Genomic DNA, 19,922 nt, shown 5'->3' on the forward strand with positions numbered 1-19,922 from the left:
ATGGGAGGGAGGGGGGATAAGGACCACTATGGGAGGGAGGGGGGGGATAAGGACCACTATTGGAGGGAGGGGGGTATAAGGACCACTATGGGAGGGAGGGGGGTATAAGGACCACTATGGGAGGGGGTGGGATAAGGACCACTATGGGAGGGAGGGGGGGGATAAGGACCACTATGGGAGGGAGGGGGGGATAAGGACCACTATGGGAGGGAGAGGGTATAAGGACCACTATGGGAGGGAGGGGGGGTATAAGGACCACTATGGGAGGGAGGGGGGGTATATGGACCACTATGGGAGGGATGGGGGGATAAGGAACACTATGGGAGGGAGAAGGGGGATAAGGACCACTATGAGAGGGAGGGGGTGGGATAAGGACCACTTTGGGAGGGGAGGGGAAGTAAGGACCACTAGGGGAGGGAGGGGGGGATAAGGACCACTATGGGAGGGAGGGGGGGTATAAGGACCACTATGGGAGGGAGGGGGGGTATAAGGACCACTATGGGAGGGGGGGGTATATGGACCACTATGGGAGGGAGGGGGGGTATATGGACCACTATGGGAGGGAGGGGGGTATAAGGACCACTATGGGAGGGAGGGGGTGGGATAAGGACCACTATGGGAGGGAGGGGGGTATAAGGACCACTATGGGAGGGAGGGGGTGGTATATGGACCACTATGGGAGGGATGGGGGGGATAAGGAACACTATGAGAGGGAGGGGGTGGGATAAGGACCACTATGAGAGGGAGGGGGTGGGATAAGGACCACTATGGGAGGGGAGGGGGAAGTAAGGACCACTAGGGGAGGGGAGGGTAAGGACCACTAGGGGAGGGGTGAGTCAGGACCACTGGGGGGGGTGAAGGAACACAGGGGTGGGGAGGTAAGGACCACTGAGGGAGGAGGAGGGGAAGTCAGGACATATGGGGGGGGAGGGGGCGGCAAAAATGTTTTTGCCTACGGCGGCAAATATCCTTGCACCGGCCCTGCACACACTGCATTCACACACTGCATTCATACACACACTGCATTCATACACACACACACTGCATTCATGCACACACACACTGCATTCATGCACACACACACTGCATTCATGCACACACACACTGCACTCATACACACACGCTGCACTCATACACACACGCTGCACTCATACACACACGCTGCACTCATACACACACGCTGCACTCATACACACACGCTGCACTCATACACACACGCTGCACTCATACACAAACACATACGCACACACTGCATTCATTATACACACACTGTAAATAAATATTCAATTAATATATTTTTTTTAGGATCTAATTTTATTTAGAAATTTACCAGTAGCTGCTGCATTTCCCACCCTAGTCTTATACTCGAGTCAATAAGTTTTCCCAGTTTTTTGGGATAAAATTAGGGGCCTCGGCTTATATTCGGGTCGGCTTATACTCGAGTATATACGGTAACTCCCTAATACCGTGGGAATTAGGGAGTTATCTACTAAGCGGCTGCAATAGAAGTCCCGAAGTGCCGAAGTCCCGAAATTCCGAAGTTCCGAAATGCCGAAGTTGCCGAAGTGTCTTAGTGCCATAGTGCCGAAGTTCCAAAGTTGCCGAAGTTCCGAAGTGTTGAAGTGTTGAAGTGCCGAATTGCCGAAGTCCCGAATTGCGAAAATTCCAAATTTTGGAATGCCGAACTGAACCGAAAATTTTCCCCATGCACATGCCTAAGTCTTATGGCTTGACTGGTGTGCAGAAGCCACTCCCTCAACATGGGGGTCACAACTGGGACTACTACTGTCTTCACTTTCTACATCCTTTTTAGCTCTTCTTTCAGTCCTTGGTATTTGTCCATCTTCTCATGTTCCTTCTTCCTTATGTTATAGTCACTTGGTATTGCCACATCCACCACTGCATTCTTCTGTTTCTAATCGATCACCACAATGTCAGGTTGTTTGGCCTGTACTTGCTTGTCTGTCTGGATCTGAAAGTCCCACAGGATCTTACACCTGTCATTCTGTACAGATGTTTTGGTACACAGTCTCAGCAACCTGATTATGCCTTTCAGTGTATGATGTTCCTGCTAACATGTTGCACCCGGCTTCTATGTGCTGGATTGTCGCATAGGCATCTTTTCACAGTCTGCACCTTGAGTCTTCCCTGGTGTGGTTGACCCCCACTTTTATTGATCTTGTGCTAAGTTCTAGTTCCTGTGCTGCTAGGATTAGTGCTGTCTTTCAGCCCTGTCTTTTCCAACAACTGGTAGGATTTTGTAATGTGAGCCACATCCTCTGTCAGTTGTACACCCTATGGAGAGGAGAGGTTTGTCTTGCCATCAACACTCCTCCGTTTCTGCATTCTCTATCTGTTCTTTGGTCGTTGCTAAATAATATTGGTAGGGATGGACATGCCAGTTGTTCCACCCACCCATGGGCTGCAGGTGAGGCCTATGTGATATAAAAAGCAGGGAACATGCTAATTGCCACCCATGCAATCGTGGTGGGTGAAGGGGTTATACTATAATATAAGGTGGTAAACGTGCCAATTATCCATACTTTGGTTTTCCTCAGGTTCCCTACACAAAGTGGATAGAGGTTAACATGCCTCATCCTTAAATATTCCCATACTTGCTCCCCTCATAATAATAATAATAATAATAATAATAGTAAGGGGAGCAATGCTTCTAAAGTACCTGGGGAAAGACGTTTTTTTCAAATCTTTTCTTGCCCCCCAAAAAGGCTAAAGTCAAGTCACTGGGCAGTGCTGAGTAGTGAAGAGAAGGGAATAACTGGAGACCAGACTGAAGCCCCTTTATTCCCTTTATAATTGTTTAGCAGAAATTAACCAAACCGCAGTATATTGGGTTATACACTATCATTAAATGAAGTCATTATGACCCCTTTAGACGTTTACTAATTTATTTTACTTGTTTTTGTTGTATGGCCGCTGACTAGTTATCTTTGGACACTGCTTGAGATCCAATCAGAGTGAATACTTTTGCTCAATCCAATATGGCTGTTAATCTAAGTCACAGTACAATTTTGCAGAGCAATTTGTACATCTGTACCAGATTTAGTTCTGGAGAGGATGTTTACATATAGGTGTGAAATTGGTGGCTAAAACCAATATGGCTACCAAATCATGTGATCTATGATGTTTTTGTGGCGGCCACCCCGAGAGGAAGATCTTGTATAAATGTGCATTACATTTGCCATCAAAAACATTTTTCATCTTCCATGCTTCAAAAATTGAGGTGCGAATTAGATTCGATAGCGAATAAGATTCTAGTAAATACTGATATACAGGTAGGCTTTCTCCGCTGTTCTATTCCCCTAGTAAGAGAGAAGCTAAAATAATCCACAGGAGCAATAATCCAAAGCGTGATATAGCTGGTATAGCTATCCTATACAATCATGAGACGAGGCTCTATGTTGAGGGTAAACTGGAACTGATTAAATGGGGACCATACACAGCCTTTTATGCGAATCCCCATGCAAGAGGTTTACTGTAACATATTCCAGGGACATTCCCCACTAGACCTGACAGGAGACTACAGTAATACTTACACATAATTACATTAACTCTCAGGTCCAGGACATATAGATCAAATACACCCCAAAAACATACATTTAACAATTGAGTACCCCCTCAAGTCCTATATCCCTGGATAGCATGGATCTGAGTGCCCAACATATCCCGAAAGCACTCAGATCCCATGAACACAACCGGAACGTCACTGGGGTATAGTTTAAACTGACCGCACACGAGGCACCTACCCAAAATAGTTCCATGGAATTGGGCTGTGCGGTTGTCCCCTTCGGGAGTCTAAAATACAGTAAAAGTACAAATGCAACCAGTTCGTATGTACACTTAGTCTGTGTGGCGGAACCAACCTCGCCACTGTCCACTGGAGAGGCCTGGTTGCTCGCCTGCTCCCTTTAGACTATGGTCCTGCATTTTAAACTTTTATTTTACCTGCAGAAAGGTTTATTTGTGCCTTTCTGCGGACTGTTAAAGCCATGCAACCCCAGATAGCTATGCCATGGAGCCCAGACGTATACTGAAAGACTGTATGAAAGACATTGGCTCCATGGCCATTAAACTGTATGTATGTGATCAGAGCACCATCCTGTAATAATGTGCGCTCAGATCTAAGCTATCTGGGGATAGGTAGAATGTGTATGTTCTATGTGATAAATGTAACAGTATGTATTTTTATGTCTTTTATTGTCCTTTGTCTGCCATGTGGCTAATGGAGTGTTGCCTCTGTCCTTGGAGATAATTGGATTACTTCCCAATTATCTCCAGGATAGAAGACTCTGTGGAACTGGTTTTGGGCAGAAAAGCCATGCTTCATTTGGTCAAATAGGACTTTCCCTTAACTTTTTCCCTGGATGGAATTGGCTGAATTTTGGTTATGTTTATATTTAAAGTATGCTGATTCTGAATATGTATGTTTTATGTGAATATGATGCATATTTTTAAAGTTACAGTGTATGTATAAAAAGTGTATTTTTCCTGCCTGTGATAAATTACATTAACCCATTGTGTTCAGTAATTATATCACAGGCAGAGGGGAGGGATGCATGTTTGTGCTGGGTGTGTTTTACGGTTCTCCTGTAAATTATCGGTTGTACTGTGTCCCACCCTGTGGGATGTCCCCTTACATGGGGACTTGCATAAAAGCCAGTGTGTGGCCATTACAGGAGAGTTCCTGCTTAACCCTCAAAGTGAAGTGTCGTCTCATTATTGGGGGAGGATTTATTGTATGCTGTTCCAGTTTGACTGCTAGGAGTGTAAACCTATTTGCATGGTTTGTCCTATTCGGCTGTATACAGCATTCATATGCTTGAGAGAATTTATATGTTCCTCCGGTTCGGTGGTTTTGGTGTCTGCTGCAGTGCTTGGAGTCCTCAGGAAGCGCTAGGAACATCCTTCAATGGAGGTACCCAGTCGGGGTGCCAGGTGATCCGTTACAGTCTGTGTCTCTCGTTCAGGAGTGTGTTCCCACCGAATGCCGCTATTCTCAGTTGAATATAACCGAAAATACATGGAGATGGAAGTTCCAGCGGTGTTCGCTCCGTCGAGTGTCCGATTATAGTTCCATGCACTCAACTACCAAACACCGCTGTGTGTGTTTGCGGCTAAAAATGTCCGCCGTCACGTGTTCGCCCATACGAACAACGGCCACCCAGTCAACCTTTAGAATGTTGCAAACAAGCATTAACGAGGTGTTGACAGAGGTGATGATGGTTAACAAGCTGCACACTCTTCACTCCAGGTGGTCTAATCATTCGGGAGTTTGTTTGGTTTTCGAACAGGATAATGGGAAGAAAGAGAATGTCATGTACCGAACAAACAGGCGCAGGATTTAAAACAATTGTAATCCAGGGACAGGGTGGCCTGTCACAGTTTTTTTTTTTTTGCAACGATATAGCTTACCATAGGTCTCTATTATTACATCAAGTTTCCAGAATTTTTTTTATTTTTTGTTTGGTTTTTATAGGCATTTAAAAAAAAAAGTGGTGCAACAATAATAATGATCTTAACAAAAACAATAGATTATCTAGCCACTTATTTGTTTGGCCATCTGACCAATACATGTATAATTTTAGGAAACATATGTTACCTTCCTTTTGTTCCAATACAGCATGGTCTGCCTGTTATAGCACAATCCATATGCAGGTGATTAGGATACTTCCCATTGCTGTTCTTTGTACAAACCTGCAATAACAATTAATATTTTTGAATTATGGAAGCAACAAACACAGTAAACAAAATTAACTACAACATATAACATACTGCATGTAAATGTTTTCCTGATTATATGACATGAAAAATGCATGCTAAATAAGAAAACTCTGACAAGCAATCAACTGGCCTTTACAAATATGCAAATGCTTTACATTAGAATCCATGTTGATTTAATTTTTGGCAATATGGTAATAAATATAAAACTTCTTCAATGAAACATATGGAAAACTGGAAAATAAACAGAAGACTTGGATTTACAGTGAAACAAAGAAACCACTTACATTTCATACATAAAATACTAATGCAAATATCCTGAAACCTTGGTTGTTAAATGGTGGTACTCATATCACATGGGCTTCCATGGAAAGAGGGTTCATGGATGTTGAACCTACATTCTCATGGCCAGTAAAGAGATAAGAATTTCTCCCTGCCCAGCATCACCATAATAGGTGCAGACCACAAATCCCACCCTCTGGACCCCCAATGGTAAATTCACTAGACTACCAGGTATCCTACCCTTATCCTTGAAAGCAGGAGGGGCAAAAAATATTTATTGTTTTTAAATACTGAACTTACTGGGGGATAAAAAAACAAGCAGCCATCCCTCACACAATACACACTCTTCCAAACACATACAGCAGAGTCTCCCAATTACATGCACAGACTTTTACACATATAGTCTCTGAAATACACACAGCCTCCCCAGAGATAGAAAGCACATCCTCAAACACACAGTCTTTCAGACACACAAAACACATTATTATATGCATGCAGAATACCCATGCACAACCTGTTATGTTTTGACAGTATATACATTTTTTATTAACATAAATGTCTGCTCCTGTCTTTGCTTACTTTAATCATGGCAGTTAATGGAAAATAATACTATTTACTGTAACAAGAAAAATGTTCATATAACAATGCATCATGATCTTCACAATTGGAAGACTCTGTTACACATTGTGTCATTTATTTACCTGAGAAGAAGCATTTTTGTGTTTATGACAGGAAAGTTTTATGGATGTTTGTGTTACCTTCAGCTGGAAGAGTGGAGCTTCCACAACCAACACCATATGATTTCTCTCACACAGCAGCTCTGCTACAGCCATTTCCTTCTCAAGAATAAAACTGTAGCAAACGTACCTGCTCTACATGCCCACGCTACTCCCCTCCTTAGGTCACGAGGAGCCAAATGTTCCACGCTTCTGCACAACCTGAAAAGGGAACTAGCAAACTGCATTGTACTTAACAATCGGCACCAGCTGCTTCCCTGAATTCAGTCAGAAGCTGCCCGCTGCTCCATTGTCAATTGTTTCATTACAACCTAAGCAAGAAAGACTTAAATTATGTAGAAACAAATTGGGCACCATCATCTGATACCAGTGTATCTAGTAATCTAAAGTGAGAAAACAATCTCTGTAGTACTTTAATCATATTTACTGATGTTGGTGTGGCAAAGGTATTACACCTGGCCATTAAGGATGTGCATCAATTATGATCAAATATGTTTGACCTACAACTAGTCTGCAAAGTTGACCACAGTTTTTATACCAACGATCAGGGTAGTATGCAAGATTTAGGTAAGTTAGGTATGCAAGATTTCTTTGCATCCATTACATTTCTTAAAACATTTATCTGTATCCATATCTATTCTAGTTACTGGACATCAGTAAGTGACTTATAGTTTTTTGCTTCACTCTTATAATTCCATATAATTGTCTTTCTTGCAAAAGCTTTGTATCCCCCACAACACAGTCAATTATCTATTAATAAGGGGTGTGACCTGGCACGCGGTCAAGATGGCACCTTTGGTACTAAGCTCCCCCTAACCTATCCAACATTTGCAGCTTATTTTACTTAATTCCAGCTCTCCACTGGCCATGACAAGAAGGGTAGCATGCCGACCATACCCCACAGAGCGGAAATGTCCATGAGATCTGAACCCATAGACGAGTTCTATCTTTAAAATATAACTTTTAATAGTTCAGTTAAGATTGTTAAATTAACAAGGATAGAATATCCGGTTATCAAATATATATAAATAAGTATTTAATACCAATCTACTGAGATTAACTGTTTAGTAGATAAGTCCCAGAAGTTATTCTAAATCCTTTTCAAATCAGCTCAAAAACGAAAAATAAATAAATATGCAACCAGGATCCATCTATTGCTAAATTTTATATACGAGATCCTGGAAGTACTGATGCTGTATTTGAAAGGGGATAACAGATTCTAAATAGAAGGGTTAAATAACCTCAAATCCCTATTGCATACCAATATGCTGAGATAAAATATTTAGTAAGTAAGTCCCAGAATTGTGTTCTAAATCCTTTTTAACCCTTTCAGGACCGCTGACGGTTCAGGACCGTCAGCGGTAAAACGTGCGTTTGGACTGCTGACGGTCCTGAACCGTCATAACTGTCTGGGGCTACTTACCTGATCGCCGTCGGTCCCACAGTGGCGATCAGCTCTCCTCCCGGTCCAGGGGGACTGCCTGTCTGCCCGGGCAGTCCCCCCTCGGCAGATCAGGACCCCACGGCCATGTGATCACTCGATCACATGACCGCAATAGGGGTCCATGTGTCTGCCTGCAAGGGGACTCTCTGTGCTGACAGGCAGTCTCCCTGCAAGTGTAAAATAAAAAAATAAAGTGAAAAAAAAACAATCAGTGTAAAAAAAATAATATGTGTATATATATATATGATATATATACATGTATTATATCTATATATACAGGGAGTGCAGAATTGTTAGGCAAGTTGTATTTTTGAGGATTAATTTTATTATTGAACAACAACCATGTTCTCAATGAACCCAAAAAACTCATTAATATCAAAGCTGAATATTTTTGGAAGTAGTTTTTAGTTTGTTTTTAGTTATAGCTATTTTAGGGGGATATCTGTGTGTGCCGGTGACTATTACTGTGCATAATTATTAGGCAACTTAACAAAAAACAAATATATACCCATTTCAATTATTTATTTTTACCAGTGAAACCAATATAACATCTCAACATTCTCAAATATACATTTCTGACATTCAAAAACATAACAAAAACAAATCAGTGACCAATATAGCCACCTTTCTTTGCAAGGACACTCAAAAGCCTGCCATCCATGGATTCTGTCAGTGTTTTGATCTGTTCACCATCAACATTGCGTGCAGCAGCAACCACAGCCTCCCAGACACTGTTCAGAGAGGTGTACTGTTTTCCCTCCTTGTAAATCTCACATTTGATGATGTACCACAGGTTCTCAATGGGGTTCAGATCAGGTGAACAAGGAGGCCATGTCATTAGATTTTCTTCTTTTATACCCTTTCTTGCCAGCCACGCTGTGGAGTACTTGGACGCGTGTGATGGAGCATTGTCCTGCATGAAAATCATGTTTTTCTTGAAGGATGCAGACTTCTTCCTGTACCACTGCTTGAAGAAGGTGTCTTCCAGAAACTGGCAGTAGGACTGGGAGTTGAGCTTGACTCCATCCTCAACCCGAAAAGGCCCCACAGGCTCATCTTTGATGATACCAGCCCAAACCAGTACTCCACCTCCACCTTGCTGGCGTCTGAGTCGGACTGGAGCTCTCAGCCCTTTACCAATCCAGCCACGGGCCCATCCATCTGGCCCATCAAGACTCACTCTCATTTCATCAGTCCATAAAACCTTAGAAAAATCAGTCTTGAGAAATTTCTTGGCCCAGTCTTGACGTTTCAGCTTGTGTGTCTTGTTCAGTGGTGGTCGTCTTTCAGCCTTTCTTACCTTGGTCATGTCTCTGAGTATTGCACACCTTGTGCTTTTGGGCACTCCAGTGATGTTGCAGCTCTGAAATATGGCCAAACTGGTGGCAAGTGGCATCTTGGCAGCTGCACGCTTGACTTTTCTCAGTTCATGGGCAGTTATTTTGCGCCTTGGTTTCTCCACACGCTTCTTGCAACCCTGTTGACTATTTTGAATGAAACGCTTGATTGTTCGATGATCACGCTTCAGAAGCTTTGCAATTTTAAGAGTGCTGCATCCCTCTGCAAGATATCTCACTATTTTTTACTTTTCTGAGCCTGTCGAGTCCTTCTTTTGATCCATTTTGCCAAAGGAAAGGAAGTTGCCTAATAATTATGCACACCTGATATAGGGTGTTGATGTCATTAGACCACACCCCTTCTCATTACAGAGATGCACATCACCTAATATGCTTAATTGGTAGTAGGCTTTCGAGCCTATACAGCTTGGAGTAAGACAACATGCATAAAGAGGATGATGTGGTCAAAATACTCATTTGCCTAATAATTCTGCACTCCCTGTATACCTATATATAATATATGTATATATATCATATATATAATGTAATTCTAAGTGTATTTTTATATTTATATATACGTATATTAATATAAAAATACACTTATATTTAAATTACACACGAATATATACAATATATATAATAACTATATATATGGTATATATATATTATTATAAAATACAAATAATATGTTAATAAAAATAAATAACAAAAAATAAAAATAATTTTTAATAATTAAAAAAAAAAATATATATATATATGCAATTTTATTCTAACCGTATTTTGATATTGATATATATATATATTTATATCAAAATACACTTAGAATGTAATGATATATATATCTATGTATAAATAAATAAATAAAAATAATACGAAATATACATATGTCCATATACATAATTACATAAATAATTTCATAAATATACACGTAGACGTCAAATATATAAATATGTATATATATTAAAATTCTACGTGCGCATTTATGTAATATTTGTACCTAATTTAGTAATTTTAATGATTGCAATTTGAGGGCCCTGCCTGCCAGCCCAGGCCGAAAGTCCAGATAATTTAATTTGCTAGCACTGTGTTTAACCCTGTAACTTTCTATGACACCCTAAAACCTGTACATGGGGGTACTGTTTTACTCAGGAGACTTCGCTGAACACAAATATTAGTGTTTCAAAACAGTAAAACATATCACAGCGATGATATTGTCAGTGAAAGTGAAGTTTTTTGCATTTTTCACACACAAACAGCACTTTCACTGAGGATATTATTGCTGTGATGCATTTTACTGTTCTGATACACTAATATTTGTGTTCAGTGAAGTCTCCTGAGTATAACAGTACCCCACATGTAGAGGTTTTATAGTGTTTGTGAAAGTTACAGGGTCAAATATAAGGCTTGATTTTACTTTTTTTTTTATTGAAATTTGTCAGATTGGTTAGGTTGCCTTTGAGAGCGTATGGTAGCCAAGGAATGAGAATTAGCCCCATGATGGCATACCATTTGCAAAAGAAGACAACTCAAGGTATTGCAAATGGGGTATGTTCAGCCTTTTTTAGTAGCCACTTAGTCACAAACACCGGCCAAAGTTAGCGTTTTTTTGCATTTTTAACACACAAACAAATATAAATGCTAACTTTGGCCAGTGTTTGTGACTAGGTGGCTACTAAAAAAGACTGGACATACCCCATTTTGAATACCCTGGGTTTTCTACTTTAAAAAAATATGTACATGTTAGGTGTGTTTCGGGGATTTATGACAGATAACGGTGTTACAATGTCACTATTGATACATGTAAAATATATATATATTGAAACAGCAATTTCCTACTTGTATTTATAGGCCTATAACTTGCAAAAAAAAGCAATAAAGCATGTAAACACTGGGTGTTTTTAAACTCGGGACAACATTTTGAATCTATTTAGCAGTTTTTTTCATTAGGTTTTGTAGATAAGTAAAAGATTTTTCAAGTAAAAGTCCAAAAACATGTTTTTTTTTTAAATTTGTCACCATATTTTATTATTTTTTTTAAATACCATATATGACACAATACAAATAATGGTATGTAAAGAAAGCCCTTCTTGTCTTGAAAAAAACAATATATAACTTGTATGGGAACCGTAAATGAGAGAGCGGAAAATTACAGCTAAACACAAACACCACAAAAGTGTTAAAACTGCTCTGGTCCTTAACCCCTTAACGACGAGTGACGGACGAGGTCCGTCACTCAGGGGAATGCGTTAATGATGAGTGACGGACCTCGTCCGTCACCCGTTAAAATTAACCCCAGATCGCCGCAATCGCGGCGATCGTGGGGTTAATGGTGCTCCGGTCTGCCTCTGCATTAGAGGCAGACCGGGAGCACCGGATCCGGCTGCCCCAGTACATGTGCCCGCTCTGACAGCATGCCAGAGCGGGCACATGTGCTGTGTATACTCACCTCCGCCTCCCTGCACTTCCGGGTTCAGTGTGAAGTGCAGGGAGACGGATCAGTGTTGATCCTGCCCCCTGGTGACAAAAAAATAAAGTTTATTTAAAATCCCACCCCCTTTACCCCCCCTTTACCCATTTTAATAAAAAATTAACCCCTTCCCTGCCAATTGATCACTGACTACAGTGATCAATTGGCAGGGATTACATTTTACTATGATCTGATTTTTTTTTAACCCCTGAGGGTTAATTCTTTTTTTTTTTTAACCCTCAGGGGTTCAATTTATTTTATTAATTAATTTAAATATTTTAAAATTATAAATTTAGCTAGCTGGGGAGGGTGGAAGTTAGTGGGGAATTGGGGGATTTAGTATTAGGCTAACTAGGGGTTAACGTTAAAAAAAGTTTAAAAATAAGCTTTAAAAAGTTAAAAAATTAAGTTAAAAAAAAGTTTTAATAACGTTTCAGTAAAAAATTAAAAAAATAAACCCTTTACCCAGTCCAAATAAAAATTAACCCCTTCCCTGCCAGTCGATCACTGCCTACAGTGATCAAAATACAGATCACAGTATTATACTGTGATCTAATTTTTTTTTTAACCCCTGACGATTAACTTTTATTTATTTTTTAACCCTCAGGGGTTAAATTTATTTAATTAACTAATTTAAATATTGTATAATTAAATATTTTGCTAGCTGGGGTGGGTGGGAGTTTAGGAAACTTTAAAAAAATTAATAAGCCAAACAAAAGTTTAAAAAATAGTTTTAAAAAGTTTTAAAAAGTAAAAAAATAAATTTAATAACGCTCATTACCACTACACCTGGTAAGGTTTGCAAAATATACTGTGCAAACTCACTTTGTGTGTCAAAAAGGCAGAAAAAACGCTTATTACCACTACACCTGGTACAAGCTAGCGGAAAAATGATCCCACGCTAAGGTTCAAAATATGCCTTTTGAAATACCCTGGGATGTCTTCTTTAAGAAATGGTATGCCTTTGTGGGGTAGTTTGAATTATATAGCCTGGTAAAATACTCTAAAATGGGACATGGGCACAGCGTAAAAATTTAAAGTTTGAAAAAAAATGGAATGGCTGTGTCCCAAATGTGCCCCTCCGATGTCCACATATACCTGGCAAAGGTACATACGGGGGTATTTTTGTACTCAGCAGACATAGCTGAGCAACATATGAAGTATTATACAGTGGTAGTACACATAAGGTTTGCAAAATATACTGTGCAAACTCACTTTGTGTGTCAAAAAGGCAGAAAAAACGCTTATTACCACTACACCTGGTACACGCTAGCGGAAAAATTATCCCACGCTAAGGTTCAAAATATGCCTTTTGAAATACCCTGGGGTGTCTACTTTAAGAAATGGTAGGCCTTTGTGGGGTAGTTTGAATTTAAAACCTGCAAAGATGCTTGGAAATTGCACATAGGCCCGGCGTCAAAATTCAAAGTTCGGTCAAAACTGATATGGCTTGGTCTCCTATATGGCACTGTAGCTTCACAAAATAGTGCCATAGACATACAATGGGGGTGTCCTTTTACTCAGAAGACTTAGCGGAGCATAATTTGGGGGGTTTGAACTTAGTGGCACATATGAAATATACAAAATGCCCAGCAAAAATGCAATCCGTATGTAAAAAATGCACAAAATTATTTTTTGCCACTTACTTTGGCATGTAATGGTAAAAAAATGGGGGCATGTTAAGGCACAATATGCACCTTATGAGATACCCTGGAGTGTCTACTTTTACAAATGGTAGGCCTTTGTGGGGGTTTTTTGAACAGTCAAACTGTTATAATACCCCAAATGGAAGCATAGGCTCATTAAATCTGTCTCTCAAAATTCTACTGTGAATACTGAAAAGGACAGGTCTCCTATATGGCACTGTAGCTTCACGAAATAGTGCCAAAGACATACAATGGGGGTACCGTTGTACTCAGCAGAAGTAACTGAACACATAATAAAACTTTGTACAGGAATAGCACACACCAACTTTACAAAATACACATGAGAAGTTCTTTGTTATAAGTTTGTGTGCGAAAACCCCCAAAAAACACAATTTTACTCCAATATTTAGCAGAGGTTGGCGGTAAAATGGCTACGTAGAAAGTGTCAAAACAACCTTAGGTAAATAGCCTGTGGTGTCTACTTTATATAAATATATACTTTTGTGTGGCAATTTTGTTTTCTTTTATGGCTATTAGGCTTACAAGACAAACATACCAAATTCTAAAATCGCTCCACATAAAAAGTTTATTTTACTCCTTGTGCTTTGTGACCTGTAACTACCAAAAAAAACTTAAAATCCCAGACACATTATATATTCTGTAATTCAGAACAACTAAATGAATTTATTTTTAATTACTTTCCTTAACCTGCACTAATTATGTACACATTATTATTGCAAAAACTGTAAAAAAACACACAAAAATTATTTTTTTTGCATATTTCTGTATTTTTTTTATAATAAATAAGCATTTATATATATAAATAAGCATTTATATATATATATATATATATATATATATATATATATATATGTGTGTTACATCAAATTAAAGCCCTTTCTGTCCTTTAAAAAACGGTATATAATATGTGTCGGTGCAATAAATTAGTAAAATGCAAATTGCAGTTGAACGCAAATAGCAAAAAATGCAAAAAGGGGCTCCACCAGATAGTTCCTGGAACCGATCTGGTTTGATATACACAACTATATTTCTAACACTAGGAGTCACCCACAACTTAAAGGTATCATAATATTCCCTGCACTATAGATTTGATACATGGAATAGTCAAATTTCACCCCCCCCACATTACCCTCCCCTTCCCTCACCCCACCCACCCTTCTGTCCCTTTATCCTCTCTCTTTCTCCTTCTCTCTCTCTCTCTCTCTCCATCTCCCCCTCCCCCTCGTTAATCAACACACTCTGCTGGGTTTCAACTTGTTTCAACACGAGCACACAATGAATACTTTTTTTGCTCCACCGTCCAATCTGTATTTGGAAGGATTTTATGTTTATGTACTAACAGGTCTAGTGATGTATATTTGTATATCATGTATATATTACCTATAATATGCCTAGAGCTCACACCTGTCCACCTCCTCTCTATCCCCCCCCCCCCCCTCCCACCCCACCCTCCCCTCCCCCTTCAACCCACGAACCTGGGAGAGCCTGGCGTCACAACTAATTCAGCAAACTCGCTTTTGGGTATTAATAAAACACCCCCTAACACATTGACATTGACACACTTGTCTCCTAAAAAATTCAAACTTTAATAGTGGATTTCACTACACAGGGCCACTTCTTGTCCACCCGCCCGAGAAATTAGCTGTTCCTCTTGTGCACGGAGAGAGAACTAGCACACCTGTCATCGCTTTAGAGCGTGACAAGACACAGGCAATCACTAGCCGTGTCACTACTGTCTGGGAATTCATCACTGGCTCAAGGGGGGCACACATACCTGGGCCCTCCTCGCAACCACCAGACACTCTTCGGACGAGCGCCGCTGCCTCTTGGCACACTGCCGTCTGACTATCGTTAGTACTTTTGTTTATCCTTGCTACTTTTATTTTATTTCATTTTTCTTTTCTTCACTTTGATTCTACTCTTACCACATATTTACTTAAGGAGTTAGTTGTCCGCAGTTTGCTAGGGCTATACTATACACATACACGAAAAAAATAAAAAAAATAAAAATTATTATAATAGAAATCAAAATAAGGATAATAAATAAATAAATAAATAATAAAAAAAAAAAAAAAAAAAAAAAAACCATAATATTAAAGAAAAACATTCAAACCCTAAAGGAATAATTAAACAGAAACTAATATAAACTCATCTACTTGCGGGGAACATAACTGTGCTACAAGATAAACCTTGATTGGGTCTTTCTTTGGGTCCACCTTCTATAGAAGCGAATTTCACACAACCTCACATCATACGTGGCTTAAGTCGAACACTTAAGTCCCATATATATATACAACTCTTTAATAAATAATTACGTCACATCAAGTTAATTCAAAAAGACTGCTAACAATCAATATTAACGGGGAATAGGCTCCACCTAACCCTAACCAGGACCACTTCCGTACCCCGTAATCTCTATTGGAACATATATAACACCCCCCCCCTCCCCCCCTGCCCCATCCACCCCCCTTTTATTAAAAAAAAAAAAGGGGGAATCTAAAAATGGCAACTATTAAACTATTAACACAAAATGCAAGAGGACTAAATACCCCTGAGAAAAGAACCATAGCCCTATCTGACTTCAAAAGACATAAAGCTGACATTATATTTGTTCAAGAAACTCACTTCCGAGCTGACTCGATTCCCAATTTGCGAAATAAAGACTATCCGACAACATACTACGGTAACTACACAGGCTCTAAGTCCAAGGGAGTGGCAATTTTGATAGGAAACCGTACCCCGTTTGTTTATCAAGACTGCCTATCCGACGACTCAGGGAGGTTTGTCTTTGTAAAAGGGAAAATAGGAGACACCAAAGTCACGTTAGCCAATTTATATCTGCCCAACAAAAAACAAAATGCAACACTGAAAAAAATACTTATCGCAGGCGGGGATATCAATATCTCACTGGACGGTGATCTTGACTCCACTGCCACATCCCAACTTCACCTAATTCAGACTCGGAAACAAAATCTCCACAACACTTTTCGAAGCACAACTATTCGATAGTTGGAGAACCATCCACCCTACACGTAAGGATTATTCATTTTACTCCCCTCCATCGGGAACTTATTCCCGTATTGACGCCTTCTTCCTCCAACACAGATTCCTCCACTTAGCTAAATCGGCCTCGTACGGGCCGATTACTTGGTCAGACCACGCACCTCTGACGATGGATCTGTTGATCCCTTCCATACCTAACCCGACATCCCAATGGAAACTTAACGATCTAATCCTAAACGACCCTGAGGTAATTTCGCAACTCCAACATACAATCACCTCCTATTTTTCGGACAACGCCCACCCCGACAGCTCGCCTGCTTTGATTTGGGAGGCACACAAAGCGGTAGTAAGGGGCGAACTGATTAAAATAGCGTCCCAATTAAAACGGAGGAGAGAACACACGATCACACAACTGATTCGTGAGTTAAAAATACTTGAAAGTAGACACCACCAAGGGCTCAAAGGCCTAGAGGAATATAAAAACATTAAAAAAGAGATCTGAACTGACTACACTTTTACATCTCCACGCCAAACGCAAAATCTCTCTGACCAAACATACATACTATAAGAAGGGGGGAAAAGCAGGCAAACTCTTGGCTCAAACCCTCCAACAACCAAAACAGTCCACATTCATTTCTGAAATCAAATCGGAAGACGGTTCTACGTCCAGACATATGCCAGACATTATAAATTCTTTCCATAAGTACTACACTAATTTATATAACCTTAATACATCAACTCCTGCATCGGAGGATATCCAACATTTCTTGAGTACTAGGATCAAACAAACCCTCCCTTCGAGCGATATTGCTTACCTAGAGGAACCCATCACAATAGAAGAATTCACTAACACTGTCAAAACACTTCGATTGGGTAAAAGCCCTGGTCCAGATGGTTACACTGGGAAATATTATAAAATACTTTCCCCAACATTAGCCCAACATTTCATAGAGGCATTCAATGTACGAAATTTAGCAACCACACTGCCCACCTCAGCTTTGGAGGCTAATATATCTTTAATTCCTAAATCAGGAAAAGACCCCTCACTTTGTGGAAACTACAGGCCAATTTCTTTAATTAACATCGACTTAAAAATTGTAACCAAAATACTAGCCACCAGACTAAAACCCTTTCTTCCTCTACTCATACACCAGGACCAGGCGGGATTCATCCCCACTAGAGAAGCTAAACACAACACAACAAAAATTATAAACATCATTCACTGGGCTCAAAAACACAAGGTTCGCAGTGCCCTGCTGACCATAGATGCGGAAAAGGCCTTCGATAGGGTCAGCTGGGCGCTGCTTACACATACAATGCAACACTTAGGCTTTGGCCCTCGTTGGTTGACTTGGTTATCTACCATCTACTCATTTCCGACAGCAAGAATTTGCATTAATGGCCAACTATCTCGCCCAGTCACAATTACAAATGGCACAAGGCAGGGGTGCCCTCTTTCCCCTCTCTTGTTCGTCCTCGTCTTAGAGCCCTTCTTACAAGGGATCAGAGATAATTATCTCATTCAAGGAGTCCGAATTGCAAACCACGAATACAAGGTTACGGCGTTTGCGGACGACCTCCTATTCACCATTTCTAACCCGCTTACCACATTACCACACATCCTCACAGAAATGAAAATTTATGGTACGTTTTCCAACTTCCAAGCCAATCTATCGAAATGTGAATTAATGCCAATCTGCTCCCCCTCCTCACACAATAAAACACTGCGGGAAAACTTTAATTTCTCATGGGCCCCTCATTCAATTAAATACTTAGGAGTTCACATTCCATCAAACCTAAACAACCTCTTCGATCTAAACTTTCCTCCCCTAGTGAAATCCATTGACTTGGACCTGCAATCCTGGCAGAAACCCTGTTTTGGCTGGTTCTGTAGATCTAATATAATAAAGATGAATATCTTGCCGCGACTATTATACCCGCTTCAAACATTACCCATCATGATACCTAACAAGTTCTTCAAAACAATCAGAACCTTAATTAACAACTTTATATGGACCAACAAACATCCACGTTTAGCCCTCTCGACACTAAACAACACTAGGGATCAAGGAGGAATTAACCTCCCGGATCTTGAAACATATCACAAAGCAACCCACCTGGCCCGAATTTACGAATGGTCGCGACCTAACCCAAACCTCCACTGGGTGCAGATTGAAAATGCATCTTCGCCCATACCTTTACATTTAAGACCATGGCTATTCACAAACCCAGCTCAGCGTCAACTCACAATTGATAACCATCCCACGATTAGACCTACTCTTCAAATCTGGCAGAAGCTAACCAAAACATCATCAATTGCCCCTCACCCCTCCCCGCTATATCCTCTCACGCACAATCCAGATTTTCAAAGAGGGCAATCAGGGAGCACGTATGACCTCTACCATTCTGGCGAGGCCTTACAACTAAAAGATATCACCGACACCAACGATAACATAAAATCCTTAACTCATCTAATTCCCAACACCACACCAACGGGTAACCAACGATTACACTATGCCCAACTGATCCATTTCCTTAAAAGTGCCAATCTCTTTCTTGCAGAGAAAAGACCACTGACTGACTTTGAACAACTTTGTTCAGAACACACAATCACAAAGAAATTACTTTCTAGCATGTATAGACTAATAAGGAAATCTAGAGATATATCTTTACCTGCTTGCACAAAACATTGGATGGAGGAACTGCAAATAGACATACCTCACTCTGACTGGAAAAAAATTTTCATGATCGCACACAAATCCACCTCATCCACCGCTGCTCAAGAAAGTAATTATAAACGCATCACCCGTTGGCATTTCACCCCAGCTAAACTTAAAAAAATACATAATCTGACACAACAGACATGCTGGAGATGCAATCACGACCTAGCGCATCATGCCCACATTTGGTGGCTATGTCCACAGATAGCAACATTCTGGAAGAGGATTCAGGTCATAACACAGCTGATACTTGCTGCTACCATTCCGCTTACACCGCAACATTACTTATTCTCCTTAGCCCCTCCAGATATCGGAAAAAACAAAGCCTCACTGTTCAATTACTTAGTAATGGCGGCGTCACAACTCATTCCTATATACTGGAAGCAAGCGCAAATCCCTTCTATCAGAGAGTGGATTAGTAAAGTAGACGAGGTCAGACAAATGGAAGAAATAACCTATGCACAAACAAAAAATTTTCAAACCTTTACCAAAATCTGGAAGCCTTGGCTGCACTTCCTAGCAACTAAAG

At 40.3% G+C, this 19,922-nt stretch overlaps 1 protein-coding gene across 3 annotated transcripts in view; it reads right to left on the bottom strand.

The window, feature by feature from the left end:
- RHBDF1 (rhomboid 5 homolog 1) overlaps nucleotides 1-19,922 on the bottom strand; it is an 864,530-nt gene that overhangs the window by 64,691 nt on the left and 779,917 nt on the right. For all 3 annotated transcript variants that reach the window (XM_063430225.1, XM_063430226.1, XM_063430227.1), the window contains one exon: nucleotides 5,618-5,712. In XM_063430225.1, coding sequence (XP_063286295.1) covers nucleotides 5,618-5,712 — 95 coding nt within the window. The remainder of the gene's footprint in view (nucleotides 1-5,617; nucleotides 5,713-19,922) is intronic.

Source organism: Pelobates fuscus, chromosome 8 (assembly GCF_036172605.1).
Source record: "Pelobates fuscus isolate aPelFus1 chromosome 8, aPelFus1.pri, whole genome shotgun sequence".
NCBI lineage: Eukaryota > Metazoa > Chordata > Amphibia > Anura > Pelobatidae > Pelobates > Pelobates fuscus.